Source organism: Musca autumnalis, unplaced genomic scaffold (genome assembly GCF_047663935.1).
Source record: "Musca autumnalis isolate F117 unplaced genomic scaffold, ASM4766393v1 scaffold_2, whole genome shotgun sequence".
Classification (NCBI taxonomy): domain Eukaryota; kingdom Metazoa; phylum Arthropoda; class Insecta; order Diptera; family Muscidae; genus Musca; species Musca autumnalis.
Genome location: NW_027411755.1, coordinates 101,193,631 through 101,211,251, shown reverse-complemented (window position 1 = coordinate 101,211,251; position 17,621 = coordinate 101,193,631). Strand labels below are relative to the sequence as shown.

At 35.4% G+C, this 17,621-nt stretch overlaps 1 protein-coding gene across 1 annotated transcript in view; it reads right to left on the bottom strand.

Moving 5' to 3' along the window:
- The window catches only part of hook (hook microtubule tethering protein), a 500,473-nt gene that overhangs the window by 137,428 nt on the left and 345,424 nt on the right, over nucleotides 1–17,621 (bottom strand). Inside the window, exons 6-8 of the mRNA XM_073968623.1 lie at nucleotides 3,763–3,881; nucleotides 3,592–3,710; nucleotides 3,461–3,513 (exon numbers count right to left, since the gene is read on the bottom strand). Coding sequence (XP_073824724.1) covers nucleotides 3,461–3,513; nucleotides 3,592–3,710; nucleotides 3,763–3,881 — 291 coding nt within the window. The remainder of the gene's footprint in view (nucleotides 1–3,460; nucleotides 3,514–3,591; nucleotides 3,711–3,762; nucleotides 3,882–17,621) is intronic.

The window sequence follows — 17,621 nt, the reverse complement described above, 5'->3', positions numbered from 1 at the left end:
AAGTTTGTGGCTTTGTGTGATTGGTACGGGAATTGTTTTGTTTGTTTACGTTAATTGATAGTCCCCCCAAAAGAAATCTATAATAACGATTTCTGCTCTTGGAGACACACTTCTTGGCTCTCCCACGTTTTTTTTAAACAAATTAGTACCTCGCAGATGCTTGTTAATGATCAAATTTCGGGCATTCTACGAACAAGTATCATACAGACGTCTTCACTCATGCCCACCGCCCAAGGTTCCATCTTCGATTGAATCATATAAGGAGGTTGTACAGGGTGTTTTTTTTAAGCTAGATAGAACTTTAAATTGTAAAAAGTAACACAAAAAATTAAATGTTGATGGAACTTTTTTTATTTGTTTCAGTATACTCTGACAAATCATCATGAATAGACTCACGCTTGAACAACGCTACGAAATTATCCAAATTTACTTTGAAAATCAGTCGTCGATTCGCGCAACTTATAGACGACTTCGTCATTTGTATGGCGTTGATGTAATATCTAAGGTATATAAAAACATATGTGACAAATGTTAGGAGTTGTTTTCTTTAGGAATAAACTAAAATAATCCCAATTTCGAACCCGTTTGATGAAAATATAATTGATTGATAATAAGTGTTAACATATAAATAAAGTTAATTTATAAGAACGTTAAAAAACGTAAGTTTCTCTCATATCAATGAGTGCACCCCGATTCATATTAGCTCAATGATAAGGGACCTACTGTTTATTGCCGAGTCCGAACGGCGTGTCCTAAGACACCACTTGTGGAGAAGTTTTACATGCCTTAAATACTCAGGAAATTTCGCCAACAAAACTGAGGGATATTTTGCCACCGTTGAAATTTTTTTGATGTTGCCGGCTGGGTAATCGTACGTACGACCTTTGGTGTGCATAGCGGGTGTGCATACCATTGCACCACGGTGGCACCCATTGTCTCTTAGATGCAGGGGCTTATTAGTCTATGGCCGAAGAACATTTCAGCAATCGTACAGTTTTCATCTTTTTACATTGTACAGTTTGTGGTTTTTTTTGGTTGTGAGAATGAAACGATTCAGAGAAGCTGAAAAGTTTGTGGCTTTGTGTGATTGGTACGGGAATTGTTTTGTTTGTTTACGTTAATTGATAGTCCCCCCAAAAGAAATCTATAATAACGATTTCTGCTCTTGGAGACACACTTCTTGGCTCTCCCACGTTTTTTTTAAACAAATTAGTACCTCGCAGATGCTTGTTAATGATCAAATTTCGGGCATTCTACGAACAAGTATCATACAGACGTCTTCACTCATGCCCACCGCCCAAGGTTCCATCTTCGATTGAATCATATAAGGAGGTTGTACAGGGTGTTTTTTTAAGCTAGATAGAACTTTAAATTGTAAAAAGTAACACAAAAAATTAAATGTTGATGGAACTTTTTTTATTTGTTTCAGTATACTCTGACAAATCATCATGAATAGACTCACGCTTGAACAACGCTACGAAATTATCCAAATTTACTTTGAAAATCAGTCGTCGATTCGCGCAACTTATAGACGACTTCGTCATTTGTATGGCGTACATAATCGTCCATCTGAAAAAGCCATTCGTCTAACTGTGGATAGATTTCGTACCACATACTCTCTAGAGGATGCAATAACACCAGCACGTCGAAGGAATGTGCGTACTGAAGACAATATCGCCGCTGTAAACGAAAGTGTGGAAGAAAATACAAATTTATCGATTCGTCGTCGGTCGCAGGAATTGGGGCTCTGTCGGCCTAAACTCGTATAAGATCCAGCTGGTGCAGGAATTGAAGCCACGAGACCATTATATGCGTCGTTCTTTCGCCGATTGGGCTCTAGAGCAGTTGGCAAATGACCCGTTGTTTTATCGCAAAATTGTTTTCCGCAATGAAGAGCGCATTTTTGGCTTAACGGGTTTGTTAATAAGCAAAATTGCCGCATATGGAGTGAGACCAATCCACAAGAGACCCTACAGACTCCATTACATCCAGAAAAATGCACCGTATGGTGCGGTTTTCACGCTGGTGGCATCATCGGACCTTATTTCTTCAAAAATGAGGCCGGAGCTCGCGTTACGGTCAATGGAGATCGTTACCGCACCATGATCAATGATTTTTTGTTTGAAAATATGGATGACATTGATCCGGAGGAGATGTGGTTTCAACAGAATGGCGCTACGTGCCATACGGCGAACGCAACCATCGACTTATTGAAATCAAAATTTGGCGATAAGTTGATTTCGAGAAGTGGACCTGTCAATTGGCCTCCAAGGTCGTGCGATTTGACACCTCTCGATTATTTCCTGTGGGGCTACGTGAAGTCACTGGTTTATGCTGATAAACCAGCAACAATTGATGCCTTGGAGGCCAGCATTGTTCGTGTTATTCGTGACATACGGCCAGCAGTGCTCGAAAAAGTGGCCAAAAATTGGACGTCCAGAATGCACTTCGTCAAGAACAGCCGCGGTGCCCATATGCCCGAAATCATTTTCAAATGTTAATGTCACGTATTGATCTTTCGAATAAAAAAATTTTGATTACAATTTAATTTTTTGTGTTATTTTTTACAATTTCAAGTTCTATCGGGCTTAAAAAAAACACCTTTTACTTATAGGTTACACCGATACAAACGGGGCGGCATGTTGAAGCAAGTTCCACTACCCTACTTAGTTTAATTAAATGAAATTAAAATTGAACTGAATTCGTAACAATACTTTACTGCATGAACATTACAAACCTTTATCCACTGTAGCAGGAAGCTTAAACTCAAGGATTAGAGCTGACAAAAATTCGATGGCACTATCAATTGCAACGATTCTTTTTTTAAATTAAATATCGATAGATAGTTTTGTCTATCGACATTATCGGACTAAAAACCCCTAACAAACAATGTCATATGAACAAAAAAACTATATGGAACGAAGGAAACATATTAAGGAACTAATTCCTTTAGATAAAAGGAACGAGAGTGATCGATCCGCTCAGTGAACTAGATCACCCAACTCCACTGCTTTTCCATAACTACCTTCTCAAAAAATCTATGGTACTATCAATTGCAAAGATTTTTTTTTTTAATTTAACATCGATAGATAGTTTTGTCTATCGACATTATCGGACTAAAAACCCCTAACAAACAATGCCAAATGAAAAAAAAAAAACTGTATGGAACGAAGGAAAGGTATTAAGGAACTAATTCCATTAGATAAAAGGAACGAGAATGTCGATCCGCTCAGTGAACTAGATTACCCAACTCCACTGCTTTTCCATAACTATTGTCTCATATCCATAGCACCGAAAAGTCGCGTAATTTCGTTTCATTTGAATATATTTTAGTGTTCTGTTTCAGAACTGCAAGAATCTACAAAAGGGATTTAAAGTTCAAGAAACGCGTATATCACGTTGTCTCACAACACCATTCTATAAATACTATTACAATCTTCAAAATTTAAAATATATTTACCTTTTTGTTCATTAAGCTTCAAAAGTTGTTTTACTTCTTCGGGTGTAGAATTCCTAAAATAAGATAATATATGTTATTAAGTTCAGGCTAAATAAAAAATAATAATATTAATAATAAATAAATAATCTCACTCTTTATTGTGCTCGTCATCGACGGGAGAACCATGGGTCAATAACATTATTTTCTCCGTGGCTGTCTTCAATTGATCGCGTAGGTTATTATTTCTTTTGTTAGCATCATCGAGTAGTTGCTAAAAATACAAAAGTGCTCATTATCTTTTTTGGATAAAGAATTTTACTTACAATTAATGCAGTTTGGCCACCTTGACCCTCTCGTAGTGCCTTATTTTCAATTTCAAGTCTTCGCGCACGCTCGTTCAAAACTGAAGGTTCTAGTTCATTGGACATGGTTGATGTAATATCTAAGGTATATAAAAACATATGTGACAAATGTTAGGAGTTGTTTTCTTTAGGAATAAACTAAAATAATCCCAATTTCGAACCCGTTTGATGAAAATATAATTGATTGATAATAAGTGTTAACATATAAATAAAGTTAATTTATAAGAACGTTAAAAAACGTAAGTTTCTCTCATATCAATGAGTGCACCCCGATTCATATTAGCTCAATGATAAGGGACCTACTGTTTATTGCCGAGTCCGAACGGCGTGTCCTAAGACACCACTTGTGGAGAAGTTTTACATGCCTTAAATACTCAGGAAATTTCGCCAACAAAACTGAGGGATATTTTGCCACCGTTGAAATTTTTTTGATGTTGCCGGCTGGGTAATCGTACGTACGACCTTTGGTGTCCATAGCGGGTGTGCATACCATTGCACCACGGTGGCACCCATTGTCTCTTAGATGCAGGGGCTAATATTGGCTGTGTAGGTGCAGATTTAGCAACCCATCCTTTTCACCACTACCACAACTTCGTCAAATGTAAATCATTTGTACGAACGGCGGATAGTAAAAGTCAAGAAATAAAAGGATGAATAGAAGTTGATATTGCTTTTAAGGGACAAACAAAGACCATTAATGGGTATAGACTTCTGGAAAGCGTTCAATTTAGTTCCCGATATCATCAGCTCTATCGGTGTTTTTGATAATCTACCAAGTGTGGATAAGAAATTCGAACTTCTTTCCGTAACAAATTTCAGTTTTGATCAATCTAGCTCTGACGAGCCTACATGTGAAAGCAATGACCATTTATACTCATTGTCTGCTGATTAACAATCAAAACTTGACATTGTAATACCGATGTTTCCCAATTTTGAGAAACAAGGCTTAGGACGAACAAACCTAATTAAACATACCATTAAAATAGGAAACGCCAGACCTATCAAACAAAGATTTTACGCCGTATCTCCCGCGGTGGAGAAAATCATGTATAAGGAAATTGACTGTATGTTAGATCAGGGCGTTATCAAACCATCCAACTCCCCCTGGAGTTCGCCCATGAGGCTAGTTTAAAAACCAGGAGAGTTCGTCTAGGTTTGGATGCAAGGAAGGTCAACTCGGTAACCCAAAAAGATGATTAACAGCTCCCCAACATAGACCGAATTCTCGCCCGGTTACCAAAACCCATTTGATATCGTAACTCGATCTTAAAAATGCATATTGGCAGATCGCCTTAGAGGACGAATCCAAGGCCTATACCGTTCTATAGGGTCTACACCAAAATGTGGGCCAACTGACGTACACATTCGCAGAACTTTTATGCAGAGAAAAGCACACAGAAAAGTTTGTCATTAGAACACAGAAGAAGTTTCTGCTTAGAAGAGTAAAAAGGTTTATTGTGCTTAGAAGTGAACACACACTAGAAGTTTACTGAAATTTAGAAGTGAAGAATTTGAAATTAGAAGATCAAACGTAATTTTGTGATTTACTATTAACTTTAATTTAATTTAACGAAATAAATACAATAATAACATAAAACAAGTGAGCAAAGGCTATAGTCGGGACGGAGCCGACCATGTGATACCCTACAACACTACCCCTGTGCATAAGCTTTTCACTGGTTAACATTTCTTTTAGGGAAAATAATCCGACTACCACCAAACATAATATGTCTCTTTCACTCTGGGACCCCCGTAAGCAACCAAAATTTCGTGACCATCCGATCAAAATTACGACCCGTAGCGTTATCGTACGAAAAGGAAGATTTGGCTGAATTACCAACTATTGTGGTATCTTTATTTTTGCCCACTTACGCCAACATACTTTGCATCAATATACAGGAGATCTTTTCTTCTTCCATTAACGGGCTTTCCTTTTGGAATACTTCTACCAGAAGCGGAGATATTCGCATAAGAAAAAAAAACCTTGACTTTTCTCCACATAAGATTTTTGCTGCTTCCGACTCCTGAATATTATCCGATTATCACCAAACTTAATAGGCTTCTTCCGATCAAAATTGCGACCTGTAGCGTGATTACAAAAAAATCGGAAAATGGGATGCATTACCGACTATTGCGATATCTCTGTTCTTTGACCACCTACGACAACCTATTTTAGATCGTGATATTTTCTACTTTCCTTGCCAGGTTGTGCTTCTGATATACCTTTTTTAAGAAAAAAAACACAGGTATTGGCTTTGAAATAAAACGTTGACCTTTTCTCCAAAAAAGTTTTTGCCCATTCAGACCCCTGAATATTATCCGACCATCACCAAAATCAATAGGCTTCTTCCCCTCCGGGACCCTCATCAACACCCAAAATTTGGTGACGATCCGATCAAAATTGCAACCTGTAGCGTGATTACAAGTTTAGATGGACAGACGGACGGACACACATAGCCAGATCGACTCAGCTCGTTGAGACATTCATTTTGGTATATGGCGAAAACTAAAAATGTTTTGCAATCGATGAATCCGAGTTTCACCCATTTAGAATTCGCGGACTGTTAACATATTCTATATAATATGATTGAAATTCTTTAAAATGAAGTGTTTTAGGAGAGATCCCATAATGTCGACCATTGAAATTAATTTTCGTGGAAGCTGTGTTGGCATAAATGTAGAAAAATGGGTAAAAATGGGTTGAAGCCAACAAGTTATTTATGTTCCCTTCCGATTTCTGGCTTAACCTTACACTTTATAGACCTATGTCTAAAGAAAGAATCACAGAATTCTCCATGGGTAACATGATACTAGTGTATCATTTTTCGATTTATCCACTGCATCCACCTAAAATTGATGCTGACATATTGAAGCCGCAATTTCGGGTATTTTTTTGATTTTTTTTTAAAATTCGGACGCGCAACAAGATAATATTCAAAACTCATAATAGGATTATAGAACTCGCATATCTCATGAGTGTGCTCCTTACAGCATCCTAGTAATTGGAGCATGGTGTAAGAAAGAAGGTGATACAATAATACCAACTGATGTCTTCATTTGCTGTCAAAACATATTTTAAATCAAAAATAAATACCAAATATTTCGCTTCTATAGAAAATATCTGTGTACAACATCTTTGTTTAAGCTTCGCGAATAATATTTTAACGTTTTCTTCTAACTTTTGCGGATATTTCGCGCAAAAAAAATTTGACAGCAAATGAAGACTACAACCTAACGTCAACTATTGGATCACCTTGTTAAATTCGCCTTGAATTGGAGTCTAAATGCCAATATTTGATGCGTGAATTTTTTTAAAAAACCTATTTTTTGCGTTTAAAATTTACAAGTGTCATTCAATTTCCTTTGTACCCCTCGTGAACTTAGTTTCTTTTACGCGACGGATCTAATGAGATCTTCCGCGATCGAATCCATCCACTAAAACCGCGGATATAGGCAGAAATGTATTTCGACAAATCGGCGTATTATACCGCGATTTTCTTTAACATTTTTACATAACTTACAGGGATTCGCGAGTAATATGGGTATCTTACGCAAAATATAATGTGGAGGCACAACCGCGGTTCTTGAAGAATCTATTTGAAATATGTGTACATTGACGTATTTTTGGTGGGCGCTAATGAAACCGGATGTGCATCAAAATCGGCACATTGCGCGATTTTTACCCACTTTAAGGTTTTTTGCATTGTGTGATGCAACTGGCGGCACAATTTGACCGCTGAGTGAAACATATAAATATTGAAAGAGATTGATTCGCTGTATCCAAAAACAGATGCGCATCAACTGATTTTAAGTAATTCGCGAATAATAGGCTTTTTAATTTCCACGTTTTTTGAATGATTGTAATTTCAATATTACTCTTAATTTCCTACCCTTATAAGTTATCACAGTAAGCAAATAAGCTTTCACGATGGTAAACCATATTTCTTGATGAAGTTTTAGCAGTACACATTAATTATTGTATGACATTTTAGCGAAATAGTTGGAGAACTCCCAAATGTTTGTTTCTAATTTTTCGAATCAAACCAAAAAAAATATTTGCAACAATCTTTTCCAACGATAAGTTTTTCTCTTTTGTTATTGCTATAATATGCAATTTATGTACCCAATCTCTATACTCCTAAATTTGGTATCATATTTTTCTACGCATTGTCTAGATTCCGCATATATTTTTTATTTATTTTTTGAGGGTTTGTACGGACTCTGGGACAGGATAATTTGGATTTACTTAAAAATGTTTTTATTATTTGTTGATTTTCCGCGAAAATAATAATAAATTTAATAACTATTTAAACATCTACGAATAGATATGGAATGCTGTTAACGATTTATGCATACATTTTCTCATAACAACAAATAAGATATTTTTAAATATTTTTTCTTTATATGAGAATAAAAACCGCTATAACTTTTGCGCGCATCGTCAATTTGTGAACGCGAACAGATTTGAAACATGAATTTTTTTCTTAACCTCTATGCCAAAAAAACGTAGATGTGCTCGCAAAAGAATTTTTTAATGGAATTCCAAGGGTTTTTGGATTTTGCCATATATAAGTATGGGCCTACGACCATTATTTCGATGCGTTACAAACATTTTGGCCAAAACCAACTTATAATACCCTTTCCACATAGTGGTGTAGGGTATAATAAAAGCACTGAATTATAATAAGAAACATTAACCAAAGTGTTTTTAATTCCTACTTAAAAGGTAACCAAACCTATATTTATTCCATTTGAAGAAAGTATATATTAACATTGCATAGTTTAGCGCATGAATTAGGAAACGATTTCTATTCCCAAATCTGTTCGAAATACTAATTTTGGTTATTGCGCGCAAAAGTTATAGTGGTTTCAATTCTGATAATAAGAAAAAAAACTTAAAAAACGTTACTCCTTTGCTTTGTTCCAGAACATGCAGATATCTAATATTTTGTGATTTTTACACAGTTTTCTTTGTAAATTTTACATAATTTTTAAAAAAAAGCAGATTCTTCCAGGTTCTTGAACAAAGTAAACGTTTTGAAGAATTGGATACGAACGAGTAGTAAGAGTGTCGACAAAGAATCCTACAAAAGAGAATAATAAGATTGCTATTAACAACTGTAGAACGATTTTATAATTCAATGTTTAGAAAATCCATCAAATCCTAATATAACACATATTCTAGGGTAACAATGAAAGAAATAATACAATTGTTGTAAACCATTCCAAATTAACCCAACCTATTAGAGACACACATTACATTATGAAATCTCTAAACAATTCAACAGTTCGGTACAATAAAAGAAATAATCGAATTACCTTTCCTTATTACCCGGTTCAAATCAAATTTTAAACAAATTGTTAATTGTGAATGAATTTCAACACTATGTTGGCAACACATGTAGATTAATTATGCAATCGATAAATTAGTTAATAACCGATTAATCGACATCCAAAAGTAATTTATCGTTTAAAAGCTTCGTGATAGTTCCTTAAGTTCATGATGGTAATAGAATGATCTAGAATAATTTATTAATGTATATAAGCCGCTGTAGAGAAGATGTATTTATCTCAGTTGTGATTAATCTATCAAAGCGTTAAAGTGTAAATAAAGATAAAGTAAAACGGAAAAGTCTCGAGTTATATTCCCACCTGGAAAAAGTGAAGTGAGGAAATTTAAACTTTTAAATTTGCAATAGGTTATGGGCCCAGACGAGCTCTGATAAGTTAAAAGCGTGTGTGTTCCAAGAACTCTGGAAAAGTGTGCCCAGACGAACATTGTGGAAAAAGTGTGTGCAAAAAGAATTAGTGATTTGTGTGTGGCCAAGAGACTCCTGTTGTGTGTCAACAAGAAGAAAAAAGTAAGAAGTGGTTTTTGTGTGCGCGGACATTTTAACTCTTGTTGTGTTTCAACAAGACAAAAAGGTGAAAGTTTTAAATCAAAAAGAAAAAAAAAAAATTGTGGCCAAAAAGATTGGACAATAGTGACTTGTTTCCAAACCAAAAAAAGTTGTTAATTACAAATGAACTCGTCATTGTACAATATTGAAAAGTTAGATGAATCGAATTATGACTCCTGGAGCTTTACGATGAAAGCTGTTTTGGTGCATCAGGAGTGCTGGGACGTGGTGAGCGGTTTATTAAAGAAGCCTGCAAAAGATGATGAGGCATGGGCCAAAAAAGATGAAAAAGCGCTGACGACCATAATTTTGAGCATAACGGCTAGGCAGATCTCCTACATGAAAACCTGTAAGTCATCATTAGAAGCGTGGAAAACCTTAAAAGATGTTCATAGATCAAAAGGCCCGGTAAGGAAAGTCACCCTTTTTAAGCAATTGTTGGGCATGCGTATGGGTGAGGTTGATTGTGTCCAGCAACATGTGTGCAAATTCACAGCTATTAGTGACAAGCTGGCGGAAACCGGGATCGAGCTGCAAGAGGAGCTATTCGCTAGCAAGCTTACCAAAGTCATATGAAAACTTTGTGGTGGCTTTGGAAACCAGAGACGAATTACCCAGTCTGAGTGCCTTAAAAATTAAGCTTGCTGAAGAGGGCGAGAGAAGAAATGCAAGCGGTTCCATTGGCATAGAAGCAACAGAAAATGAATTTGTGTCGCACAGCAAAAATAGAGAAGGTCCCAGAAAATTCTATGCGAGTAAGAATAACAACAACATCCACGAGCGGACAAATAAGCATGTGCACAACAACAACAATAAGAAGGGAAAGTGCTATAGTTGCGGTCGTAAAGGGCATTGGGCAGCGCAATGCAAAAACAACAAAGGCAAGGCGAGCGCAAACGCACACATTCATTCATTGTGCTGGCATCGACAAACGAGAACAACAACAACGCTTTAAATTCTAATGTGTGGTGCGTCGATAGTGGCGCCACAACGCACTTATGCTGCGACAGACGAATTTTCAAGAACTACCAGAACCACAGAGAAGAAATAAATTTGGCTGGCGAAAATACAATCGTAGCGAGAGGCAAAGGCAGCGTCTTTCTAGAAGGGTGCAACGTAATGCTCAACGACGTTTTGTATGTGCCTGAGCTGCAATGTAATTTTATTTCTGTCGGCAGAGTGGCAAATAAAGCGGCCGTTAAATTCGATGGAAAAGGGGCGAGAATCATTGATGCCGATGGCAAAACAGTGCTGTTCGCCAAAAAGGTAGGCGATTTATTTTTGTATTTTATGTATAATGAAAAATCATTTTTTATTGACAATAATAAGGCCCTAAAATGGCATTACAGATGTGGTCGTTTAAATATAAATAGTTTGAAGAATTTAGCCGATAGAAAGTTAGTTGATTAGAAGCTAATTTTTCTAAAGAAATTAATTGTAAGGTTTGCATGAAAAGCAAATGTACAGCGAAGCCATTTACGCAGTCAGAGAACATGGCGACAGAATTGTCAGAGGTAGTTCATACAGATTTGTGCGGACCAATAAACAAGCAGTCAATTGGAGGTTCACGTTACTTTCTTACATTTATTGACGACATGTCGCGGTATGTGTTTGTTTATTTCCTCAAAACGAAAGACGAGACATTTGAGAAATTTAAAGAGTTTAAGGAAATGGTCGAACGTCAAACAGGGAGGAAGATAAAATGTTTGAGATCAGACAATGGCACTGAGTTTGCGAACAACCACTTCAATACATATTTGAAAGAACATGGGATTGTTAGGCAACTTACTGTACCACACACACCACAACAGAACGGTGTGGCTGAGTGGTTCAATAGAACATTAGTGGAAATGGCTAGGTCAATGCTTGTAGCAGCAAATTTAGATGAGTCGTTGTGGGCAGAGGCGGTAAACACAGCAGCGTACCTGCGAAATATGTAGATCACCCACAAAAGCATTAGACGACAAGGCAACGCCATATGAAATGTGGTACAATAAAAGAGCAACCGTGAAACATTTAAAGATTTTTGGTTCGACAGCAATAGCGCCTAACAAAAAACATCACCATAAATTTAGAGGAAAGTGTGAAGAGTGTGTGGTTGTAGGGTATTCGGAGACATCGAAGGCGCATCGCTTGTTTGATAAAACTACAAGAAAGGTAGTGTAAGCCGCGATGTATATTTTATAGAGAAAATAATTGATAGCGACATAGTGGAAATCCCAATATCCCATAGCGCAGAAACAAATTCGAAAGATAGTTTGAAAAATAATAAACAAAATGACTTTGAGGATGATAGTAGTAATGATCATCATAGTAGAAAGAGAGATTGCGAATTTGAGTCGGCTGAAGAAGACAACACTTTGGTAGAGAAAACGGAACATCTCATTGAGGAGGGGAATGATGTAGAAAATCTGCGCGTAGGTCCAGTTAGGCCATGAATAGTAAAGACCGGCAAACCAGGTAGACCAAAGAAACAGTATAATGTTTTGAATTTAATGAAGGTTGAAGATATTGTGTTGCCAAATACAGTTGAAGAGACTATGTGAGCATTCCCAATATTGGCAAGATGCTATGGAAGATGAGTACAATTCGCTAATGAAAAATGATATATGGGGATTGTGTAATTTACCAACAGGTCGAAGGGTAATAGGCTGCAAGTGGGTTTTTACATTAAAGAAAAATTCGAATGGAGAGGTTGAAAGATTTAAAGCCAGGTTGGTTGCAAGAGGTTTTGATCAAGAGTATGGCATAAATTATACTGAGACATTTTCACCTGTAGTCAGATATGAAACAATTAGAATGATTATAGCTCTTGCGGCAGAATATAATTTACATTTAAATCAAATGGATGTGTCAACAGCATATTTAAATAGTGACTTAACGGAAGATATTTATATGAAGCAAACTCAGTGTTTTGTTGAGAAAAGGAACCCAAATGCTGTTTTGAAGCTGAAAAAGCCTTTGTATGGGTTAAAGCAATCAGGAAGACAATGGAATAGAACGTTAGACAAAATTTTTAAAGGAAATAGGTTTTTCAGAGTGTCCTAGTGAGCCATGTTTATATAGGCGAAATGGAAATGGGAAAATAAATTCGAATGCGGTATATGTGGATGATTTGTTAATTGCATGTTTAAGTGAGATGGAAGATATAAAGTCAAATATAGCAGCAAGGGTAGATGTAGTTGACAAAGGACCTGCTACGAAGTTCTTGAGCATAGAAATTGAAAGAGAAGGTAATACAGGTAGGATTAGTATACACCAAAAAGGTCAAATAAAAGAACTAATGGATAAATATGGAATGAATGAGTGTAGACCAGTTTGTACCCCTTTAGAACCGAAATTACTGGTAGCATGTAAAAATAAGAATTGTAAGCGAGTAGATTCAATAGATTACCAGTCGTTGATAAGATCACTAATGTATTTAGCGATATGTTCGCGTCCAGATATATTACATTCAGTTTGTAAACTCTCACAGAAAAATGCGGATCCTCACTACGAACATATGACAGCGGCGAAAAGAATTTTGAAGTATCTAAACAAAACTGTAGATTATAAATTAGAGTATAAAAAGACTGAACAACAGGTAGCAGCTTATGTGACGCTGACTGGGGTGGTGATATAGAAACAAGAAAATCGTATACTGGCTACGTGTTTTTGCTCGCTGGAAGTGCTTTTTCATGGGAATCAAAGAAACAAGACACAGTGGCGTTAAGTAGTACTAAAGCCGAGTATAGGGCTATTTCATCAGCAGCAAAAGAGGCTGTATATTTAAGAAAGTTACTCTCTGAAATTGAGATTCATTGTCCTAATAAAATAATAATAAATGGCGATAATGTAGGAGCATTACATTTAGTTAAGAATCCAGTATATCACAATAGAACTAAACATATAGATATAAAGTTTCACCACATAAGAAATGTATACATGGAAGGACATATAGATTTGAAATACATCTCTAGTTCTGAAAATATACCTGATATTTTAACAAAGAATTTATCAAAAGTATCTCATATGAAATTAGTCAAAGATCTTGGATTTCTGTAAATGAATTTATACTGAAAGTAATGAATTATGATAATGTATATATGTAGTAACTATACATATATGTACAATTTAAAGAAAAATTATCTATGTATGTAATGCGAAACATTGTAAGTCAATGTGTGTATGTTAAATAAGTATATATTAGAAATATATGTGTTGAGGAGGGGTCTTAATTGTGAATGAATTTCAACACTATGTCGGCAACACATACAGTATCGGCCAAAACTAAAGCACCCCCTCAATAAATTTTTTTGAAATGATAATTTTTTTATGAAAACTAAATTATAAATTTATTTTATATTTTTCTTTTTATTTTTTTATATCTTTATAACTGAAAAATACAAAAATAAGGAGATCAGAATTTAATAAACAAAAGTTAAAATTCAAAAAACATTTTAGGTCGCAAATGTAAGCGGACAAAACTAAAGCACCCCCCATTACCGCTATAAGGGGGCTATACTAAAACATTAGCCGATATTGTTCATATTCATCCAAAAATGATGCTACAGCATTCTCTGGTCAAGTACTAAATCCCTTAGGTTTAAAAATTAGCAAAAGAACGAATTGCAAAAAAACGGTAGACGCCGGCATATTCAGTCGACGACCAGCAAAAAACCTTCCGCCTCCATGTTTTACAGCGTCTTTGCAATATTTAGGATTTAACGGTTGCCCATTTGGTCCAAGCCTTTTACCATCTGAATACTTTAAATTAAACATATTTTCATCGGAAAACAGTTCAAATGGGTCTTGGCGAATGCCAGTCTGGCTCCTTCATTTTTAGTCGATATGAAAGTTTTTTTTATTGCTGGTCGTCGACTGAATAAGCCGGCGTCTATCGTTCTTCTGCAATTCGTTCTTTTGCTAATTTTTAAACGTTAGCGTATTGTATTTGACTAGTGGATACTGTAGCATCATTTTTGGATGAATATGAACAATATCGGCTAATGTTTTGGTATAGCTCCCTTATAGCGGTACCTTCCGATCTTCGGTATTTCGGATATTTAAGCCACATTTTCCTACTAAATTAGCTGTAATTTGGTACTTAGGGTTCGTAGTGGTCACAAAACATATCCACCAAAAATCGTGGACCTGGGTCCACGTTTGGGTATATCCTCCATATAACGGTACCTTCCGATTTTCAGTATTTTAAGGATTTAAGCTAAATTGTCCGAAAATCAGTTATTTCGCCTGCTGTAATTAATAATTCAGTATCTTCTATACCAAAAAGATGTGATTGTGTCATTCAGAATAGAGGATACGCAACGAAATATTGATTTCAATAGTTTTAGTTGTACCTCAAATTGGGGGGTGCTTTAGTTTTGTCCGCTTATATTTGCGACTTAAAATATTTTTTGAATTTTAACATTTGTTTATTAAATTCTGAATTCCTTATTTTTGTATTTTCCAATTATAAAGATATAAATAAATAAAAAGAAAAATAAAATATAAATATATAATTTAGTTTCCATAAAAAATTATCATTTGAAAAAAATTTACTGAGGGGGTGCTTTAGTTTTGGCCGATACTGTATATTTAGTCAACGCCAACTGTATGTCATTAAAGTACGTAGATTAATTATGCAATCGATAAATTAGTTAATAACCGATTAATCGACATCCAAAAGTAATTTATCGTTTAGAAGCTTCGTGATAGTTCCTTAAATTCATGATTGTAATAGAATGATCTAGAATAATTTATTAATGTATATAAGCCGCTGTAGGGAATATGTATTTATCTCAGATGTGATTAATCTATCAAAGCGTTAAAGTGTAAATAAAGATAAAGTAAAACGGAAAAGTCTCGAGTTTTATTCCTACCTGGAAAAAGTGAAGCGAGGAAATTTAAACTTTAAAATTTGCAATACAAATCCAATCGAATGAAAAGAAATATCGCATTCAAGTGTTCAAAGAAAAAATCATACCTTTGAGGTTTAATTTATTTTTTGATTTTGTTTCTCGTTGCGATAGCTCAGAATCATAACACTGAACCCCTTTGCTATTCAAGTCATATAAAATAAAAAAGCCATTTGCCAGGGTAAGAAGGCGTCAAATTGGCTGCTTAAAAATGCCAAATCAGCATCAAATTTACATTTCAATAACAACTTATGGTTTTGCTCAATTGCGAATTATGTACATTGTACTCCCCTATGTGAAGTACATCTATATTTATTTGAACAACATTCATTTGTGAGGTCATAAAATTAAATAACAAAAATTCCACTGACACGAGGGATGAGTTTTGCAAACTTTACATTGTACCCACATATGTGCGTATGTATATGAAAGTATAAAATTACACATGATACGCTATTGTCTCAGTTTGCTTTGACTCAACTGGTACACTAAATAACATTTTGCAACAACATCTATATGCATTTTTTGAAAGTAAATTTTGAGACTACAAGAACCCTAGTAGGGTTTTGTCCTGTCAGATCCAGCTCGGATTTTATGGTCTCATCTAAACCGGGCTAAAACTACAGTTTTGTTGCATTTATCGGGCTTTTATCTCAGAAACGAATAGGAATTGCCTTGCTGTCTTTGGCAATATTGTAGCCCTAAGATAGTAGAATGTAGCTCTTGGACAGACTACATAAGAAAAACGCCATCTAGGGCTTCAAAATCGATAAAATATAGATTTTTTTATTATAATATAGAAAATTGTATCATAATTGTTGAAATTTGGTCGGTATCAGCTAAATTATTGGGAGTTGAACCAAGTAAGCCGTTGCAAAAATCGTCCTCAGTAATTCAGTAATTCTTCAGAACATTCTGAAACTCTAAAATGCTTACTTCATGTTGTTTCAGCGGTATTTTGCATCATATCTTTTACAACACGTATTTCATACACAGTTCACTCCAACAGTTTATTCTCGCATTTCGGATTTCAGCACATTATTGACATATTTATTAAACTGTCGTTGAAAAATATACTGAAAACAACGTGATAACTTAATAATGACGTAACCTCTTTTTATTATAGTTCTTCATAAGTATTGCCATTCGAAAATTAGAGTTGTCACAAGTTGTCAACAACTAAACATTCTCCCGCTCTCAATTACAACTCAACAGAACAGATCAAAGCAATAATATCAATAAACAGTAAATACAAATAAGTGCAAATCAATTCTTCCTCTTCTTTTATTTATCATCGGCAAATAATAATCCATTTTGGTGACAACAATTGGCGACGAGGTGAAATTAAAAAATTTTGTGAGCGCGTGAATCTTTAAATGATGAAAAAAAAAGAAAAGAAATAAATAAAGTTGTGCAAAATGAATTCTCCTCAATTTGCTGAATTTTTGCAAATTCAAAAGAAGTTTATGGAAGCATTTTCAAAGATGGCAGCTAGCAAAGCTGGTACAACTGTTTCTACCAACAACTTTATCCAGAAATTCGATGCTATTGATTCGACAAAAGAGTCTTTCCGGACTTACATTCAACGTTTCAAAAATTATACTGCATTAAATCAAATTGACAGCGACAAGAAATATTGTGCAAAGCTGATGCTAATTTCGTTAGGAGCAGAAAACTTTAGCAAGGTTACAGCCTTGGTAGCGCCAAAAACGGTACCAGAATTAGAATATGGCGAATTATTGGAAATTTTGGAAAAACATTTGTCTCCAAAAAGAATTATGTTAGTAGCGCAACAGCTGGAAGGACAATCAATTGCAGGGTACGTAGCAGCACTTCGAGCAGAGTTTAATGACTGCGAATTTATCTGCCCGTGTCAATGCAAAGCTTCGATAACAGATGTATTTCTCATAGCACAATTTATACGCGGAATCAGCGACAATAGCATTAGAGAACAATAGCTCATGTCTTCTACAATAACGTTTGATGAAATCTTTGCGAAGGCTGTGGCTCTTGAAGCAGCGAA